The 18807-nt window shown below is 62.1% G+C and overlaps 1 protein-coding gene across 1 annotated transcript; it reads left to right on the plus strand.

Moving 5' to 3' along the window:
• The first annotated feature begins 3546 nt into the window (after window positions 1-3546).
• HS3ST2 (heparan sulfate-glucosamine 3-sulfotransferase 2) lies at window positions 3547-17917 on the plus strand. The gene is given in 3 exon segments (XM_050906128.1): window positions 3547-3835; window positions 3838-4033; window positions 17252-17917. Coding segments are annotated over 3 exon segments (1104 nt in total). The 3' UTR covers window positions 17871-17917.
• Window positions 17918-18807: the final 890 nt, after the last annotated feature.

An 18807-nucleotide genomic window follows, 5' to 3' on the forward strand; every position in this document is an offset into this window, starting at 1 on the left:
CCTTTAATCTTATTTGCTATTTCCAGTATGCATTTTATTGCTTCTCTCTTTTCCTATAGGTTTCATGTGCTCCTGGCACAGACTTTCTTTGTGCGTTTCTATAATAATCTTCTGATCCCTACGTTTCTGCAGCCTTTCTCCTTTTGCCTGCCCGTCAGCTCCCTGTGCTTGGGATGAGCCCTCGGACCGGGTCCTCCCTGGTGAACCCCCCGAGCCGGGAGCCCCTCGGCAGCAGTTCTTCCCTGCTGTCAGTTTGTGGCCCAGGGTGATCGGTGCCTCGAGGGGGAAGCAAGGCAAAAGGGCTGAGGGACAGGGACAAGCTCCAAATCCTTTCCGTGGTGTTTGTGTCATGAGTGCTGTCCGGCCACAGCCCCCGCGGTCCTGTGAGCTTCCTGGAGGCGTTCGGAGAAACTCTCCTAGGGCAAACCAGCATCCAGGACCATGCAATGAGCTGCAACTGGCCTGGGAGGGACAGGACTCTGTGAGGGGTCTTCAGGGTTAATGCCGGGCAAGGCAGTGGGGTCTGGAGCTGCTTTGGTAAATCCCACCCTAGCAGGGAGATTGGAGAGCCTGGGAGCGATGAAGGAGGAAAGATGGGAAAGATCAACTTGGGAAGAGAGCCAGGAACCCAGGAGAGGTGAGGAGGAGAGGGGGGGCACCAGCGGGACCCTGAAAAGGGGCCAACAGAGGTGGAGAGAAGACGACAAAGGAGAGGAAGGTGTAAGGCTGGCAGCAAAATGCAGTGCCAGCTCAGTTCAGGAATGGGTGAAGCGGGGGCAGAAGGGGAGGCAGGACCTTCTCCAGAGTTCGCAGTCATTCCTCCAGCCCTGGTGCTGCGAGGCGCTGGCTGATGAGAGGGGAATCTCCTGCAGCGATTCAGAGGGCTCCTTCCTCCCGCGATGCCAGGGCAGCCCTGGCAGCGGCACGGTGCCTGGCTCCCCCCCCGCGGGGGGATCCCACTCGGGGCTGACTCCTGGGGCTCCTGTTAGCACAGGTGGCAGGGCCGGGAGTGTGCCGAAAGCGCCAGAAAGCTGTTGTTTATGTGGAGTGGGGTGTAAACAGCAAACATGTCATGGAAAAGACATGCCCTGCAAAGATACAAAGACTGAAAGCAAAATTGTCAGCTTTACAAAACATTCCTCCCTTGCAAGCAGAGAAACCTGGAGGTGTCTAGGCATCCACACCAGCTTTATTTATCCAGACGCCTCTAACGTTCATGCTTAAGCAATGTGTTTGCTGCCGAGGCTAGGCAATAAAACGGCTAAAAATGGAAAAAGCAACTTTTCCACAGATTTGGCAGTTTGTCGTGGAGCGGAACCGAGTGATGGACACCTCCTGCCGCTGGAAGGGGAGCCCGCCAATGCCCAGCCCCTCGGGTACCCCTGCTCCCGTGCTCCTGCCGTGCTATCACTGCCCGGGCAGGGCAGCGTCCCCCAGCTGAGGGGCTGAAGCCCCGTGGGCTCCGTCAGTGCCACCTCCCTGCTCAGCTCTGCACCGGCTCAGGTGGAGGGCATACGGCCCGGTGGAAGTACCAGACGCGGGTGAGTTAACACCAGCCAGCAATAGCCCAGTGCCGGCTGGCTCCTCCAGGCTGACACTGGATGCACGGCTCTGCCTCCCTACCTTGACCTGCACAGAGGTGCTGGTGCCCAGCCCTCCCGGGCAGAAGCTGCTGTCGCACAGAGCAGCAAACATGGTACCAAATGTCCCAAATGCAAAATCCCTGTGGGTCACTTTGGCATGTCAGGATGATGAGGTTGGCCCCATGAGGACTCAGCTCCTGTCCTCCAGTTCCAGAGCTCTCCTGAGCCAGCAGGCTCTTTCTTCCTTAAGAAACTATTTTTAAACCCCCAAGGAGGTCCAATCCCACTGCTCCCACACCAGCACCGGTGAAAGGGGCTGCAGAGAGCACTGCTTTTCAGCTGTTTTTTCCATCTTTCTTTATATCTGCACCGAGTTCCTGGGTTTTGCACAAGAGGAAACCTCATCCCCACCCTGGACTGGCTGCCAGGGAGCTTGCAGCATCCTTATTTGTGTTGGGCTGGCACTTCTTGCCTGTCTCTCTCTATTATCATCCTTCTTCCCAAGTAACAAGACAAGTAGTTTTCTGCAGCTGAACAAGCTTTCTGTGCTGAGAAAGCAGGGACGACGACTGTTAATGTTTAAGCGGTGCTGCACACAGGCCTTCGGCTTTAGCCATGAGCAACCAAGCAGAAGCCTGGGATGTCAGGGTGTGAGAGGGAAGGAAGCCGTGTCAAGCAGAGGGAGCCAGAGAGGTGGGGATGGAGCAACACTCTGCGCCCATACCCTGCAACAGCCTTGTGGTTTTCCCGGGTCAGCCTGCTTGTAGGGCATCACAAACCATACAGGCGAGGCTGAGCATCCCCAGCCTGGCAGAGAAATTTAATTCTTGCATCATCTTCAAGCCTTGCCTTCTTCCTTACCGGCGGTACCACAGCGGCCGATGGCTGCTCTTCCTGCCCTTGCTGAGGACAGAAATCGTTGCTGCCGTGCGGGGCGGCCCCTCCTTGCTCCCGTCCCCTCCCTCGGAGGAAGCCGGCTGCGGGGCAGAGCGGCTCCGGCACCCGGGAAGGAGGATCCCTGGGGACTGCCCGGGCACGTTGCCTCGCTGCCAGCGGCGACCCAGCCTGCTGCCAGCTCTGAGCCCTTTCCGCCCGGCTCCCGAATCGGTGGCTGCTCACACCCGCTCCGGTGCCGGTTCGCGTTCCTGGCTGGGGGCTGCGCGGCTGCGGGAGGCACCGCTCCCGGCCCGCCTGTCCCGGCCCGGGCTGCGGGGGCAGACGCGGGTGCCCCCGGCCCCGCACCGCTGCTCTGGGTACTTGAGGGCTCGCTGCGGGTTCAGAGCTGCCTGCAGGGCCAGGCAGGGCAGCGGGCGCCTCCATCCCGGCCCTCCAGCCCCAGCGGCACGGCGGAGCCCGGGGGACCGGCCGGGGCGGGGCGGGATGCTCGCACCGGGGCCGCGCCCGGGCGGGGCAGGGCCGGGCCGGGCCGGCGGGGGCCGGGCTCAGCGGGGAGCGAGGCCGACCCCGGCTCCATCCCCAGCCCCGCGGCAGCCCCGTCCCGGGCGGGAGGGCTCGGCGCGGCGGGTACCGGCGGCCCGGCCCGGCCCGGGGGAAGGCTGCGGCCGCCGAGCGATCGCGGGGGCTCCGGGAGGAGCTGACGTCAGGCGGCCCCTTAAATAGCAGCGCAGCCGCCTCTGCCCCGGCACTTCCCGCGGAGGCGAGAGCCGGAGCCGCCGCCGTCCGAGCGCCGAGCCCAGCCCAGCCCAGCCCAGCCCAGCCCAGCCCAGCCCAGCCCAGCCGCGCCCGCCGGGGATGGGAGCCACGGCGGCGGGGCCGCGGGCGCGCAGGGGCCGGGGCGGCGGGCGTAGCCCCCCGGGGCGGCCCGGCCGCGCCGCCGCGTAGCCGCGGGACATGCCGGAGCGGCCGCGCAGGGGCCGGGGCACCGCCGCCGCCGCGGGGCCCCGGGGGCAGCGGCGCGCCGGGCCGGGCCGCGCCATGCCCGGCGGCGCGGCCCCATGGAGCCATGGCGCATAGGGCGCCGAGCGGGCGGGCCCCGGCTGCGGCTCCGGCTCCGTCCCGGCGGCTGGCGCGGAGGGTCCTCGTCCTCTTCACGCTGTCGCTCTCCTGCTCCTACCTCTGCTACAGCCTCCTCTGCTGCTGCGGCGGCCCCGCCGCGCCCCGCGCCCGCTGCGCGCCCGCCCGCAGCGCCGCCGCCGCCAAGAAACTTCTGCAGAAGTCGCGGCCGTGCGGGCGGCCGCCCCCCGCCGAGCCCCCCGGCAGCGCCGCGCCCGCCCGCCGCCCGCGGGAGCCCCCGCCCCGCCGGCCGGCAGCCCCCCGGGGCCGGGCCGCCCGGGCGCCAAGCGCCTGCCGCAGGCCATCGTGGTGGGCGTCAAGAAGGGCGGCACCCGCGCCGTGCTGGAGTTCATCCGGGTGCACCCCGACGTGCGGGCCCTGGGCACCGAGCCCCACTTCTTCGACAGGAACTACGACCGCGGGCTGGAGTGGTACAGGTGAGGGCACCCCTGCCCTGCCCGGGCACCCCCTGCCCGGCCCGGCCGGCGGGAGCGCGATCACCCCCGGCGCGGCCCCGACCGGTCCCCCCTGCCCTCTCCCCCGCCGCTCTCGGTGGCGGACTCGGGTGTCGGGTCCGCGGCCACGGCGGGTGCCGCCACGTCCCTCGGCGGAGCGGCCTTGTGCTGCCGGCGGAGTCTGTCGCCCGGCCGCACTCGGGGAGTGCTTCCTCCTCCTCCTCCTCCTCCTCCTGCAGTGCCGAGCCGGGCTGGCTCCGGGCAGGGCAGCCGTGCCCCAGCCCTGCGCGGCTCCTTCCCTCCCGGCCGTGGGAACATGGCTGCTGGAGCCCACACCGGCGCTGCGGCTGCAACCGCCCGAGCCCCAGCCCCAGCCCTGCCGGGAACGGGCTCTGGCGCCGGGACGGTAACAGGTTTCCTATCCCGTCTGAGGAAACGCTTGCCTGCGTGAAGGGGTCTGCAAAACACGAGGGAATGACTGGCCCACGGGACGGCACGGCTGCCCTCCCTGCAGCCCCACTCGGTGTGCCTCAGCACCCTTCTGCCATCAGGTTTTGCCTCTGGCTCCGTGAGAGGGGCAGTCCCTGTCCTCCACCGTCATGTCTCTCTGAACTCAGATAAGTGCGGGTCTATCTGAGATCTCTAATAATTTGCAGAGAACAGCGAGTGCATCTCCAGCAGGAGACAGTGGGATTTTAATTTCAGTAAAGGCTTTTGTGAGGAGCTCAGGGGTGCTCACGGAGAGGCAGTGAGTACTGCGTGTGAGCAGGTCACAGCGCCCGTGGGCTCATCCCCTGCCCGTGGCCCTGCACTCGGTGCTGCAGGCGGTTCAGCCCCGGCTCCCCGCGGTGTCTGACCCAGTGTACCAGTGGTGGTTTGCTACGCCGTTGAGGAGCACTGCAGAAGCTCTGGGCTGCTCTCGGGCAGGGCCACGGTGCTTCTGCTGGGCATCAGCCTCAGGAGGCAGAGGAGGGCTCGGTCTGGCCCCAGGTGCCTGCGAGCTCGCAGCAGGGGAAAGGACACCTGGCACGGTCAGTGCATCGGAGCATCATGGTGGGTGGTGGGAGGCAGCCCACGTGGCCACGCACCGAGCTCGCTTGCCCCTCCATCTCAGCAGCGGTTTCCCAGCGGAGTTGTCCCCGGTTCCAGAGCAGGGCAGTGCTTGTTGGCTGCCAAACAGGTCGGGAGGCACTGTGACATAGCGCTCGCTCCCAGCTCTGCTGGGGTCCTGGTTTGTCTCCTTGCTGGGCAGGCGTGAGGATGCCGGTTTCTGACTGTGAGCGGGTCAGAGCTGCTCTGAGCAGCACCTGCCTGCTGGGCACTGGGCTGATGCTCCAGCCCTTGTAGCTGGGGTTCCTGCCCGGGGAGGCAGCTCAGGCACTGCACGGGGAGGGTTTTCTGTAGACACGGGCAGGTCTGCTGCCCTGTGTTGTACTTGGGTCACAGCAGACCCTGCGGCCAGGAATGTTCAGCTCCTTTTGCAGTGGTACCGGTGGCAGGTGACAGGAGAGCCAGGACAGGCGCAGGTGGAGCTCACTGAAGCTGTTTCCTTCTAAGGCTGTCCTGCAGCATGCCCAGTTCCTCCTGCCCTTTGGAGAGTAGCTGCAGCAGTGTCCTTTGCCTGCTCTTGCCCCTGGGCAGGTCTGTGTCATTCCCCCACCCTCTCCCGCGACACCAGACGCTGTCGCCTATCCTAAAAGCATCACCTAAAAGCGAACAGCTGGGAGCAGCCCTGCAATCCAGGCGCGTAAAGACAGGAGCAGCAGCGGTTTGTCTGAAGGGCATCCAGAGTAGCAGGATGGGCGATGGAGCAGGACATGGGTCCTGGCTGAGCTCCTTGCTCAGAGGGGAGCTGCATGTGCTCAGCGCCTGGCTGGGAAGCAGCCCCCCCAATCCTGAGCTGGGGTCCCCCCACACAGTCCTTGGCCCTGCAAGCTCTCCGAGCTCTTGTGCTTCCCATGCGCGTGGTTGGTGTGGGGAGTCCAGGGCTGGGAGCCTCGCAGGCAGCGCAGGAGCGAACCTCGTGGCACTGCTCCTGCAGAAGTGCTTGTGGCTCCTTGCAGGAGGGCCGGGGCCACAGAGCCCAGCCAGGGCAGCGCTTGCCAGCGCCCATCTGAATGAAGGGAAGGGGCTGTGCCCCGGGACAGACCCTGCCTGGGGCATGAAAGGGCACCTGCGGGCACCCAGCGTGGTGCAGGTCCAGGAGGCAGGAGCCGTGTCCCCCTCCCGCACACACTTGGGCACCGAGGGTCTGCGGCAGTGAGCGCTGAGCAGCCGACCTCCCACCCTGAGCCGTGGTTCAGCCTGGGATCCTCCATGTGAAGGGACTTGTCCGTGACCGGGAGGGATGCAGCCTGTGACAGTGAGTGGCAGTGGCGAGGGGCAGCTGCCGAGCAAGGCGGGGGCAGCGATGGGAGCGTGGCCGGGTGAGCAGCGTGCTGCCTGGGGCCTGGCTTTGCGTCTGGATCGATGGAGAGATCACGCCGGAGCAGCGGAGCCTCCAAATTAGTTCAGCTAAAACAATTAAATGACACTTCCCTGGTTTTATTACTTTTTTTTTTAACCTCACAAATGTGCCAAAACTTAAGCACAGAGGCTGCTAATGTATAAAACGTGGAATTGATTTTCCTCCTTGCAAGTGGAGCAATTAAATGTGGAGCAGGTCTAACCCACAGCGTGATGAGCTCCTGTCGCTCTGCCAAGAGGCCGGGGAGCAGGAAAGCAGGGTCCTGCTGAGGGCCGTGTCCCGGGAAGGGCAGAGCTGATGCCGTGAAGAGCTGGCTGTGAAGGGCTGCCCCGCCGGGACCCTGGGGCCAGGAGGCTGCTCCTGGCCGGAGCTGGAGGCCATCCCCAGCTGCCAGCCAGGGAGAGGTGATGCTCCCATGCTTAGGGAGCACTGCGGTGCGGTGGGGTCTCTGCAGGTAGCCTGGAGCACAGCCCCCTTGGAAAGGCAAAGGCTTTCCCCGTCGTGAGCAGAGACTTTGCCTGCAGGAGCCCCTGGCTGCTGTGACGGCTGAGTGCCCAGTCCGGCTCCATCCTTCCCATTTCATGCCCCAGTGGGGAGCCGAGCAGAGGGACCAAGGAGGTCTTCGATGCAGTTGAGAGCAGCATGAGAGCTGAGCTCCTCTGATGCTCCGAAAATATCAGTTCCTGTTTTTCCACATTTTCCCCTGCCCCGGAGTTGGTCTGACGCGGAGGTGGCAGAACCAGCGGGAGGGGACATCTCCTGATCCGCCTGTCCTTGCTGGCTCCAAATGTCATGCTTGCTCACAGCTGCTGTTTTCATGGTGCCTCCTGTCTTAGCTCCTGCCATCGCCCTGGGCAGCCTTGGCTCCCTCTGCTCTGGGAGACGGCACGCCAGGCAGAGCCAGACCACTCTGCTTACCCCCCATGCCAGACCACCGCCCGGGAGCTGCCTGCTCACCGACTTCAGACCCAAACACCCGTGCTGTTTCCAGTTCCCATCAGCCTCTCTAATCCACCTCATTAGCTACAGATACACTACAGGAAAGGTATTTTTAGCAAGATCTGTTTTAAGACAACTGAAACCAAACAGCGAGCTACTGGGGAATATCGATTCATTACCAATCCTGGACTAAATGTTCAATATAGAGCTTTTTTCCTGCTGCAAGTAGCATGTGCCAATAACCTTCACTATTTTCCAGAACACAGGGAAGACAGTGTCGTTTAATTTGCAGTTAACTTTGAGCAGCGACTCTAATTACAGCGTCTCGGGGTGCAGTTTTCCTCCCTAGGATTCCTGAGTAACCCTGTCAGATGCTCCAGCGTTATTTTCACAGAGAGGGGCTTTTCCTAGCAGGTCTGGCTGCAGACTGAGCCCGGCTCCTGCCCAGCAGGCTCCGCTGCGCCTCTGCCTGCAGGAGCGGGGCCGGGAGGCAGGCGCTGGCGCAGGGGGGAGCCCCGTCTGGCTCCCGCGCGGACCCACCTGCCTGAATCCTGTCCCAGGGACGGCACTTGGGCCAAGCCCGGGCTTCCCCACGTGCCGGTGCGACAGGTCCCTGGGGGCACCTGCACTGCGGGGGCTCTGCCCCGCACCCCCCCCCCCCCCGCGCTGCCTTTGGTTTCGGGGTGCTCCTGGGCCTGCGGCAGCACGAGGAGTGCTGCTGGCCTCTGAGCGGTGGGCATTGCGGCTGCCCCGGGGGAGCAGACCCCGCCAGCCGGGAAGCATCGCTGTGCCATGCCTGCATCCCTGTGCCTGTGGGAGGGAGAGGAGGGAGCGTGCAAACCCGGCTCCTGCACTCCACCTCGCTAATTGCTCTCTGCTAATGGCCAGGTTGGCTCTCACACAAATGGGAGCCCATTAGGCTTTGCCCAACGATGTGGACTGTTTTGTGGGCTTGACTGACAGTGCATTTTGCTAAAGTTAATTAGTAAGAAGAGAGGAAGGCAGCAAGCTTCAAGGATGCTTTGAAATTTCCTTGACTTCAGAGAGTGCCCTGGCTCCGAGGAATGGGTACGAAACCTCCGGCAGAGACCTTTGTGTGAGGAGCTGCCCTGCAGGCAGCGTGTTCCCTGGTCACTGCCTTGCCTACGTCTGCCTGCAGGCAGCGGTCCTGCCCTGCCCTCCTCTGGGTGGGCCTGGGTGCCGTGGAGACCCTCACTCAGGCCCCGGGAGGGCTTCCCCTGCCAAGGTGCTGGGAGAAACGCAGGGAGGTAAATCCACGCAGAGCATCAAGCCTTCAATATTAATGATGTGTGTTCTTGCTCCGTCTTCCGTGACCTTGTTTGTAAATGCTGCAATTTGTTCTAACCTTCCCTTCGGTAGCACAAAATCCAGCTCGTAACCTGGCATGGCCGTGGGCAGGGATGCTTCATGAAGCTGACAAGCGAAGGACACCGGTCCCTGGTGACCTTGGGTGTCCGTCGAGGTGCTGTCTATGGTATTTGCCACACGGTGAGTGCCCCAGGGCAGCTGAGGCGTGTGTGCTGCCCGCTGCCGCCGGGCTGGGAGCAGGGGCCGGAGCAGGCTCCCGGGGCGGGCAGTGCCCGAGACCCTCTGCCAGCACAGCAGCCGCCCAGGCATGCAGCCGGCAGCACCCGGCCTTCGTGGCTGGAGACGAGTGTCTGCAGCCCTGGATCCTCCACACAGTGATGGTGTCCCAGGTGCTTCCCCAGCAGCAGGCGCGTTAGATGTGGCTGGAGTCGCCCGTTGTCAGCGCTGGCGTGTGACGTGGGGTCTGTGGGACCCACTGCTGGGTCGGTGCGGTTTGATCTTGGTGCTGGCACGTTGTCCCGTCCCTTTGCAAACTCCTGAGCACTGAAGGATCACCAAGTGGGCAACATATCTCTGATGGCAGCTTTCAATTAGGGAATCACTGCGGCAGCTGGGGTATATTAGCTGGTTTTTTTAAATTAATATTAATTTTTAAAGTTTCACCTATGGAAGGAGTCGCCTTGGAAATGGGAGACGGGGAGACCCCAGCCTGTCTCCATGAGCCATGGGGTCTCACCCAGTGGCTGGGCTCACGCTGGGCTGGGGTGCATGCACTCACTGGGGGGCTGTCTGCCCCGACCCAGCGGTAGCGGCAGGGCCAGTGAGCTGGGCTCTGCGAGCACCACACCGGGAAGCCCTCACCTCTCACTGCTTCCTGGCCACGCTCCCCTCAGCGCTGGCCTTGGGCTTTGTCAGACCCTCAGTCGGTGCTGGACGGTTATTTAGGAAGATAGGAGTAACACACCAGCTCGTGTGCATGAAGGGCGTCGGCAGCTTGCCCTTTGGAAAAGATTTTTTTGACTTAAAGGACACCGCAAATCTCTGGAGCATTTAAATGATTAAAAATGAATCAGCAACAAAGTTAATTACTGTGTTCACACTGCTTTTATGCATTGAAATGTCCCTCATTAGCTGTCTGTGAGCACTGGTGTAAATTCTTTGAACATAAACACTTATTAAAGGCAGCCGATCCATCATTAAATCCGAGGCTGCCTTAGCATGGGGTGGTGGCAGCGGGGACGCGGGGCCGGGCCAGCCGCTGCCTGGGCCACGGTCCCTCGGGGCGGCGTTTCCCCGGGGTGGACGTGGTGCATCTCTCGAACCGTGCGGGCTGGGAGGACGCAGCAAGTGCAGCCTGCTCAGCATTGCAGGGGCCCTGCTCCCGGGGCCAGCCCTCTCCTGACCCCGTTCTTGTAGTGCTGCCAGCCTTAGCGGGTCAGGGGAGGGGACGTGGCAGCAGCACCGGGGGGACCCGGGCCAGAGGATTCCTCTTTGCCCCGTGAAGCCCTCACAGGGGTCTTTCACTGCGAAACACCAGCTGTGCAGCTCTCAGCTGGGGTGTCCCTGCATCCTAGACGTCCGCTGCAATGTCACTTAGCCGGGGAGAGCTTTTTACCTTCTTCACACCTCGGTTTCTTGTGTGCTTGACCCAGTTTTGCTTAAACCTCCGTGTAGCTTTGCTTGAGCTTTCATCTACTGATGCCATCCGCAGTCCTGCTGAGCCCAGCAGCGCTGGGCCACCAGGCGAGAGCCGGTGGTGGCTGTCAGCTGTGTGCACTTGCAGCACGGCACAGTGTGGCACGGCATGGCACGGCACAGCACAGCCCCCTCGGCAGCGGGCAGGGAGCTCGGGGCCAGGCTCCTGCTGCGGTGCTGACTCCCGTGCAGCAGCCGGGCTCACTCTGCCGTTGCCAGTGGGATTCTGCCTGTGCCTTCCCCTGCTCCTGCCGGGGCAGCGCAGCGGGCAGCCCTCCCACACAGCTCCGGCCAAGGGGGCGAGGGGCAGGCTGTGGCGTGGGGAGGGGACCTGCCGTTGGGTCAGGGTGGAGCGGTCCCACGGGACCATCCTGATGCCAGTCTGCGCTCTGGGGAGAGTTTCTGTGCTCGTCTCCAACGCACTGAGCTGCAGCTGGAGACGCGCTTGCAGCCCACCCTTCTCTGAGCTCCCCAGTGCCGCATGGAACAGTGACCCTCACCGCTGCCGCGCCACCCTGTGAGCCTCAGCCGGTCCAGCCCTGCTGGGAGGGCAGCGAGCGGGTGCTCGCTTGTGCTGGAGGATTTTAACTCCCAGCCTGGTGGGCTCCCCTCTCCCTGCCTGCGCGCGGGCAGCGTCCCTGCATGCAGCCGCTGAGCCTGTGACATCAGCTGGAAGAGGGAAAGCTCACAACCCTCATCAAAACAGCCAGCACTTGAGGTTTTTTGCCAAATTAAACAGTTTGTTTTTATGCCGATGAGTGGATGGAGTCCAGGATTACGCGCATGTCAGTCTCTAGCCTCCGAGGAGAGCCCGGGATGCGCCTGCTGTGTCCTCATGCGCAGCGAGCTGCAGCAGGCAAATATTTACCTGGGAGCTGCCCCGCTCTCCTCTGCGCTCTGTAAGCTGGATGGAAGGGCCGGTGCTGTAACAGGATTATGGGATGGGCGCTCTCCCCACGCATGCTTATCTGCAATATCTCAATCATCTGATGAATTTTTGTAAAAATTCCTCCCTGAGAGAGTGTTTCACGCATGTTCGACATCAAAGCAGCGCAGCCAGTGAGGGAGCACATGTTTCTTTAATGTGGGAGTGTTGTAGGGGCCGCGGGGTGCCCAAAGGCAGATTATAAGAAAATTAATAATTCAGGTCTAGGAAAGGTGCTGGTGAGAAGTTAACTCCTTCAGGACGAGGCGCTGCCTTAGCACTGGCACAACCGTAGCCAGGGCCGGGCTCTCCGCTGCTGCCGCCCCACAGCCGTGGGGCCGTGGGGGCTGCCCAGGGACGTGCCAGCTCCCAGGCGCCGTGGGGCACAGTGATGCTGGCTTGGCCATGTCAGGGGACAGCAGCTCTCCTGGGGCCACGCTGTGTCCCATCTCCAGTAGCATGGGCACATGCAACCTCTAAATGTGCAGGTTGGAAGGGAGCGTTAATGCCCGTATCAAATGGCACTAAAGAGCTTTAAGTATTGAGTAACTGTAATGAAAATAACCTCTAATTCAAGAGGAATTAATGCTGTCTCTCCAGCCAGAGTAATGCGTTGAGCGGGGGATTTGGCTGGTGCCGGGGCAGCCCCCTGCTCCCTCTGGTACGCCCAGCAGGTCCTGCTGCATGGGAGCCCCCGGCCCCGGGGGAGTGTTTGTAGGGGCACCATCGAGGACGCGTGCCTGCAGCCCCCGACTGACGGACTGTCCTGGGGGGAGCTGTGACGCCCCTGATAATTAAATGCCTCTGTTGGTCAGAGCATCGGCCTTCTTGGCAAGAGCAATGAAAAGCAAATGAAGTGAAACGCCTGTGGCTGCTGAACGGTGTCTACGGGGAATGAGGGGTGAGCTGCATCCCACCGTTACTGCTGGAAGAGCTTCTGACACCTCCCGCTGAGGCTTGTCCCTCCTCGGAGGGGACCCATCCCGCGCATCCCTGGAGCGATGCTCCGTGGGCTGAGGCCGCGTCTCTGGTCTTGCAGCTGCGGGTGGGTCTGGGCAGCGGAGCAGGCAGTGGCTCTCGGCTGGGCAGGGAGCCCGGGCTGGGGCAAAGCACAGCATCTTCTGCAGAGAGCAGCAGGGCTGGGGCATGTTCGTGACCCTCTCTTGGGGTTTTTCTCTCCCAGGTGGTCGGAGGGAGCTGGGTGCAGGGGAGGGACAGGCTGCTCTGCTCTCCAGCCCACGGTGTTGCTGCAAGGCCAGAGTGGAGTTTGCTCCACTACATCCCTAATGATTTCTGTGCAGAGCTGCCCTGGTATTCACTCAGCATCAGCGTTTTTAACCTCTTCCATTTCTGCTGCATCACAGATTTCCATCACCAGGCTACGGTGCGGATGGCTGCCGGGTGGAGAAAGCCTCAGTGTTTCTCCAGCCTGACCATGCTTATGGGGAGAGCGCTGGCAGCTACTGGTGTGACACCAGTGTGGGCAGCGCTGTCACGCTGCGGGGGAACCGGAGGGGCCTTGGAGGGGAGGGCTGGGGCCGAGGGAAGCAGCCTCACGCTACCCTCCCGGACCACCAAAGCCACCCCCTGCCCCTCCTGCGGCAGAGGTGGCCCCCCAGCTCTACCGTCACGGGGGGGACTCCTTATCTAGCGGGGTCGTGAGGGCAGCCATGCCATCCCCCTCCCAGCGGCACCATCCTCGTTCCTGGTGCAGGAGGAGGGGGCTGCTGACCGTCCCTCGGCACCCAGCAGCTCTCCCAAGAACAGCAGGTTTGGCATCTCCTCTCTGCGCCCTGCGAGTGCTCCAGCCATCCCTCCCCGCCGGTGTTGCCGGTACATCACCATCACTGTGCTGGCGTCAGCTCTGGCACTGCCTGGCAGGAGCTCGCTCAGCGTGCACCGGGAGCAGGTGCCGAGGCCGGCTGAGGATCTTTAGCAAAGTTGCAGGCACCCGGGTCAGGTCCCCAAAGCGGCAGGAGCGGCTCCTGCCTCAGCCCTGGCCGCGCGGCACCGCAAGCCGGCTACCGAGAGCCTTCACACCTAAACGCACCAGCCTTGGGCTTAAAACTATGTGACATGCTATTTGTATGCAAATAACTCCGTGAATGCAGAAGTCCAAAAATATCATTTTAAAGTCAACTGTAATTAAGTTTGCAATGCGTTTCCCCACTCTTGCAGCCCTGGGGATCCCGCCGTTAACGTAAAGATGAATGCCTGGATGACATTTCTCCCCCTTGCATGGTTTCACTGGTGATTTATTTGTCTATTCGGGTTGTGTTTTGTTGTCTCAGCAGTCTCTGTTGTTCAGGAGCGGCAAACACTGGGAGTCCATTTAAAAAAAAACAACTCTTGTCTCATTTCAGTAATTTACTATGCAGAGATTTTGTGTTTTTCATAATGGATTGGAACCTGTAATTTCATTTTTTGAATACATGGACCTAATAGCTCACGTAATGAAAGTCTAACAAGCCTGAAGATGAGCCATTAATGAAACAGCAGTTTTATGATTCTCCACCAATATATTGTAATAGTGAATCACTTATAAAGCTGTCCCGTGCTGATTTATGACGAAACTTGTTTGTGATACGGAGATACAGCTGTGGTGCCTGCCGCTAAATTAGCATTTCCTGACAGCCATTAAACAATGGGAATCGTAATCTGGATTTATGGGGTTTGAAGCAGAGCAGTGGGAAAGGCCAATTAAGCCACGTCCGTGCTCAGGTACCTCTGTAAAACAGCCCTCTTAATTTATGCTAACTAATTAGTTTGTTCTCTTTCAAATGCAGAAACTGGTCAAGAGCGCGTGAGGGCGCGCGGGCACGACAGGCAGACCCCGTCCCCTCATGCAGCCCCCATCCCCTCGCGCAGCCCCCGTCCCCTCGCTGATGGGGCAGTGGGGCGGCAGCTCTGGGGCCACGCGGGGCGCAGGGACTGCGGCCCTGTGCCAGCACCCAGGGGAGCGAGGCCGGCCTCGGCCATCGTCCCCGGCAGCTCCCCAGCAGCCTGGCGCAGACCTCTGGGCACGTCTTTAGTATCTCTCCACGAGTCTCTTCCAGCTGCTCATCTGGTCCCACTGGACCACGGTCTCTTCTTGTCCCCACGTCACCTTCACAGGGAGTGTCCTGGGTCCACCGGGGACCCACCACCCTCAGCGCCTGCTGCTGCCCCCCGCGACGCCCTGGGTCTTCCATCGTGGACCCGTTGTCAAACAGGATGTTGTGGGCTGCTGTTGTATCTCCTCCCAGTTAGGTCTTTCATCGGGTTTCTCTCTACAGAGCAATCCTGAAAGCCGGTGGCTGTGGACCGTGTTTTGGGGACCCTGGAGATGTCTGGTCTTGGTCACTGGACTGATGCAGCTCTCGGGAACACCCGTGTTGCAGCATGCCAGCGAGGCAGTGTGGCTGTGGCGGTTGTGCAGGGTTCGTCCCATGAATAAGGCAGTGCCGTGCTCTCTCCAGCTGAATTGCTGCAGGCAGGGTTGCTGATGTTTGCTTTCCCTGACTGCTTCTGTCCCGCAGCCTCGCTGGGTTACCCAGACATCCACAGCTCCAAGTCTACCGAAGTGACTGTTGTACCAGCTCCTCCCCAGATCCTTCCCCGGGTCCCCTTGCAGGGGTGAGCACCCGCTGCGGTGCCCAGCCGGGGCAGACCCTGTCTGGGGGCTGTGCATTGCGGGGGAGCGGGGGGCTCACAAGGAGTCCCACGAGCTGAGTTAATGATGTGCCCGCTCACACAGCGGCCGCTGCCGGTGCCATGGGGCTGCCAGGGTGCAGATGCAGCTGGAGGGCGGCAGCCTCGCTGCCCAGTCCCCCTCACCGCAACGTGCTTGCTGGGCACTGAAGCACGTCCCCGGGTCCATGAGGGGACCGAGCCGGCTGAGCTCACCCCTTCCTCTTGGAAGAGCCCTGCTGCACCCCCAGAAAGGTGCAGCGGGAGGTGACTGACCTGGGGACACCCCTCCTGCTCCCTGGGGTCCCCATGGCCAGGCTGCCTGCTAGCTCTCCGGCAGCCAGTGTGCTGCTCTGTGCCGGGCACATGTGGGCACCTTGCGTTAAACATATGGGCTCTGTTTTAGAAAAAAACCACTCCTGGGGGCACTTTTCACAGTTCCTCATAAAACTCTCCCCAGGCAGCGCCTGACTGTGCCTCTCAGCCTGTGTTCTGCTGCGCAGCTGAATCCAAATCGGCCAGTTTGTGAACACGAGCCACCACTTGCGCTGCAAAGTGGGAAGAGTGACAGATGCTTCTGAGCAATGAACGTGATTGCAACAGAAGGTGCCCCTCCAGCCTGCGCCTCTCCCCGAGGGGCTGGGGCAGGAGGGCAGCAGCCCCGAGGCAGGCACCCGGCCCACCATGGCACTGGTGCCGGGAGGGCTCCTGCTTGCCCAGAGCTGTCGTGGTGGCAGCACGCTCCCCAGCATGGGTGCTGGTGCCAGTCGGTACCTGTGGGGCGCTGGCCTCGTGCTGGTGCCAGTCGGTACCTGTGGGGCGCTGGCCTCGTCCAGGCTGCCAGCGCTCCCTGCCCGCTCCAGCCAAGCAGTCCCTGCCTGCTCCCTGCCTGCTCCAGCCAGGGGACCTGTGGCACCGTGAATCTGGCTGCAATGGATTTGATAGTTTACTCGAGTAATATAAGACCAATTTATAAATCTTTCCGTCCCATTAGTTTTTATTTGATTTGGATGTTCACATGTCAAAGCAAATGATTTAATTAGTGCTAAGCTGGGCTGCAGGGACGCTACATTTTCGCCCAGTGTGGTGCTCCCTCCCTGGCCTTGCGGCCCGGCTCCCCATGCCAGAAACAGACGGGTGTACACAGGACCCCGTCTCGGAGCCCTTGGGCCTGATCAAGCCCTGGCGGGGTGGGTGATGCTCTCGTGGGCGCAAGCTCCATGTCCCTGGGCAGCCCCTCACTCCCGGCTCCCACCAGAGGAGCAGCACAGCACCCTGGGGCCTCGTCCGTCACTCCCCACAGCTTCTCGTGGCGGTGGTATCGCATAGCCACCATGCTCCTGCATCCTGGCCCCGGCACGTTTTGCCATCACTGGGCACAAGGGTTGTGTGCAGGCAGCACTGTTTTCCTGCCCGCCTCCAGGATGAAGGCAGAAGGACGAGGGGGCTGCGCTCCCACTGGGTGCTGGAGGCTGGCACACTCCTGGTCTGGCACCCTCCTCTGCCCTGGGCGCAGCGCTCGCTGCGGTGCTGGCAGCACAGGGTGCGCAGGAGCCGGGGTACACCGTAACGCAATCGGGGAGGAGACGCCACGTAATTGCAGTAATTCAGAAGGAGCCACTGTAATTTCTTTTGCAAATGGCAACTGGTGTAGGAATGGGGGATGAAGGGCTGAGCGCCGGCTCCGGCAGAGGCTGTCTGCTGGGTGATGCATCTGGGCCAGTGACCGGGGTGGGTGGCAGGACCCGCTCCCCTTCCCGGCTGCAGACTGAGCTCCGGCGCTTTCCTTACATTGATAACGACTTTACTGCTGAGGGGGACGGAGCAGCCCCGGCTGCCGTGCAGCCCCGGGGTCCCCAGCAGCCTGGCTGTGCCCTTGCCCTCCGTCCTGCCTGGCTCTGGCCTCCCCTGGGAGCCGAGCATCTCTGTTTGCTGCTGTGCATGCGGGGCTGCCGGTGCCCCCGTCCTCTGCATGGGGGGTCCCCTGGGGCTGGGACGGACCCGGCAGACAGCCATGGCCGGGGGTCCTCTGCAGCGCTGCAGGAGGGAGCTGTGCCTGCCTTGTCCTGCCTTGTCCTGCCAGGAGGGGACACCCCACCAGCCCCACGCTGCACACACCACCTCCCCGTGCCTGGCCTGGCTCCTTCCTCACCATCGCCTTCTGCTTCACTTGCAGGAGCCTGATGCCACGAACGCTCGACAGCCAGATCACGGTGGAGAAGACCCCCAGCTACTTCGTCACCAAGGAGGCACCACGGCGGATCTTCAACATGTCCCGGGACACGAAGCTGATCGTGGTGGTGAGGAACCCTGTCACCCGGGCCATCTCGGACTACACGCAGACGCTCTCCAAGAAGCCGGACATCCCCACCTTCGAGGGGCTGTCCTTCCGCAACCGCAGCCTGGGGCTGGTGGACACCTCCTGGAATGCCATCCGCATCGGGATGTACGCCGTGCACCTGGAGAGCTGGCTCCAGTACTTCCCGCTCTCCCAGATCCACTTTGTCAGTGGGGAGAAGCTGATCACGGACCCAGCCGGGGAGATGGGCAAAGTCCAGGACTTCCTGGGCATCAAACGGGTTATCACGGACAAGCACTTCTACTTCAACAAGACAAAAGGCTTTCCTTGCCTGAAAAAGTCGGAGAGCAGCGGCTTGCCTCGCTGCCTGGGCAAGTCCAAAGGCAGGACTCACGTGCAGATAGACCCCGAGGTGATCGAGCAGCTTCGGGACTTTTATAGACCTTATAATATCAAATTCTATGAAACAGTCGGGCAGGACTTCAGGTGGGAATAAGCGTCTGGGAGCAGAGCTCTGGTGACGTGAGGCTGCAGTCTTCCATGAGGGAGGCCCAGGGGGGCTGGAGCCAGGACCCCCCGGCCAGCCCGTCCTGCCCAGAATCCGCGAGCAGAGGCAGGCGAGGGGCTTCCCTGACCCTCGGGAGACCGGGATGCTCCAGGGCAAGCCGAGATGGGGGAAGACACAGAGTCCTGCTGCAGCCACTGAGGGATGAATGCCCAGCAGGCACTGCCTGTCCCGGCAGGTCAGCAGTGCCGTGGCTTGCTCCGTGGGGTCCCATTTGCTTTTACCGCCACGTGGTCCCTGGGGCCACGGTGATGGCCCTGTCCTGCAGCCTACGTGCAGGCTGCTCCAAAGCACGTCCCTCCTCTGTGTCCCAAAGCAAACGGGCACTCCCGGACACCCCCGACTGCGGGCAGCGGCCGTGGGGCTGTCCCCGTGGGGCCACGTCCCGCCGCGGTGCTGGGGCGGGCAGAGCTCCAGCCGCTCTGCTTTGCCTTTCGTCACTTAAGTGCAGTGTGTAACCATGAGGACAGTGAGATGTATCTGCTTGAAAAAGAAGTCTATGAAAAATGTTGTACCGATATTTTGTCCTGTGAATAAAGCACAGAATCCTGCTGTTACGGGTACTTTAGTGGCACTAGTTTCCTTGTTCAGCATGTGATCCCTTTGTGTAAATAAAAGCGGCTACCACCGGTCCGTATGCATGGGCTTTTCTTAGGGCAAGGCTGGGCAGCCCCGTGCTGCACCACTGCCCGTGCAGTGCTGCCGGGGGCCGTGCAGAGCCCCACTGCACCCGGGGGTCGGGCGAGGCGGCGGGCATGGGGCTCAGGCAGGACAGTGGATCAGCCCGGCACGGTGTAGGAGGGGACCTGTGGCACAGCCCTTCACAGGGGTGACAGCACCGCTCGGGAGTGCCGGCGGACCCCGGGGT

This window comes from Gymnogyps californianus, chromosome 15 (assembly GCF_018139145.2).
Source record: "Gymnogyps californianus isolate 813 chromosome 15, ASM1813914v2, whole genome shotgun sequence".
NCBI lineage: Eukaryota > Metazoa > Chordata > Aves > Accipitriformes > Cathartidae > Gymnogyps > Gymnogyps californianus.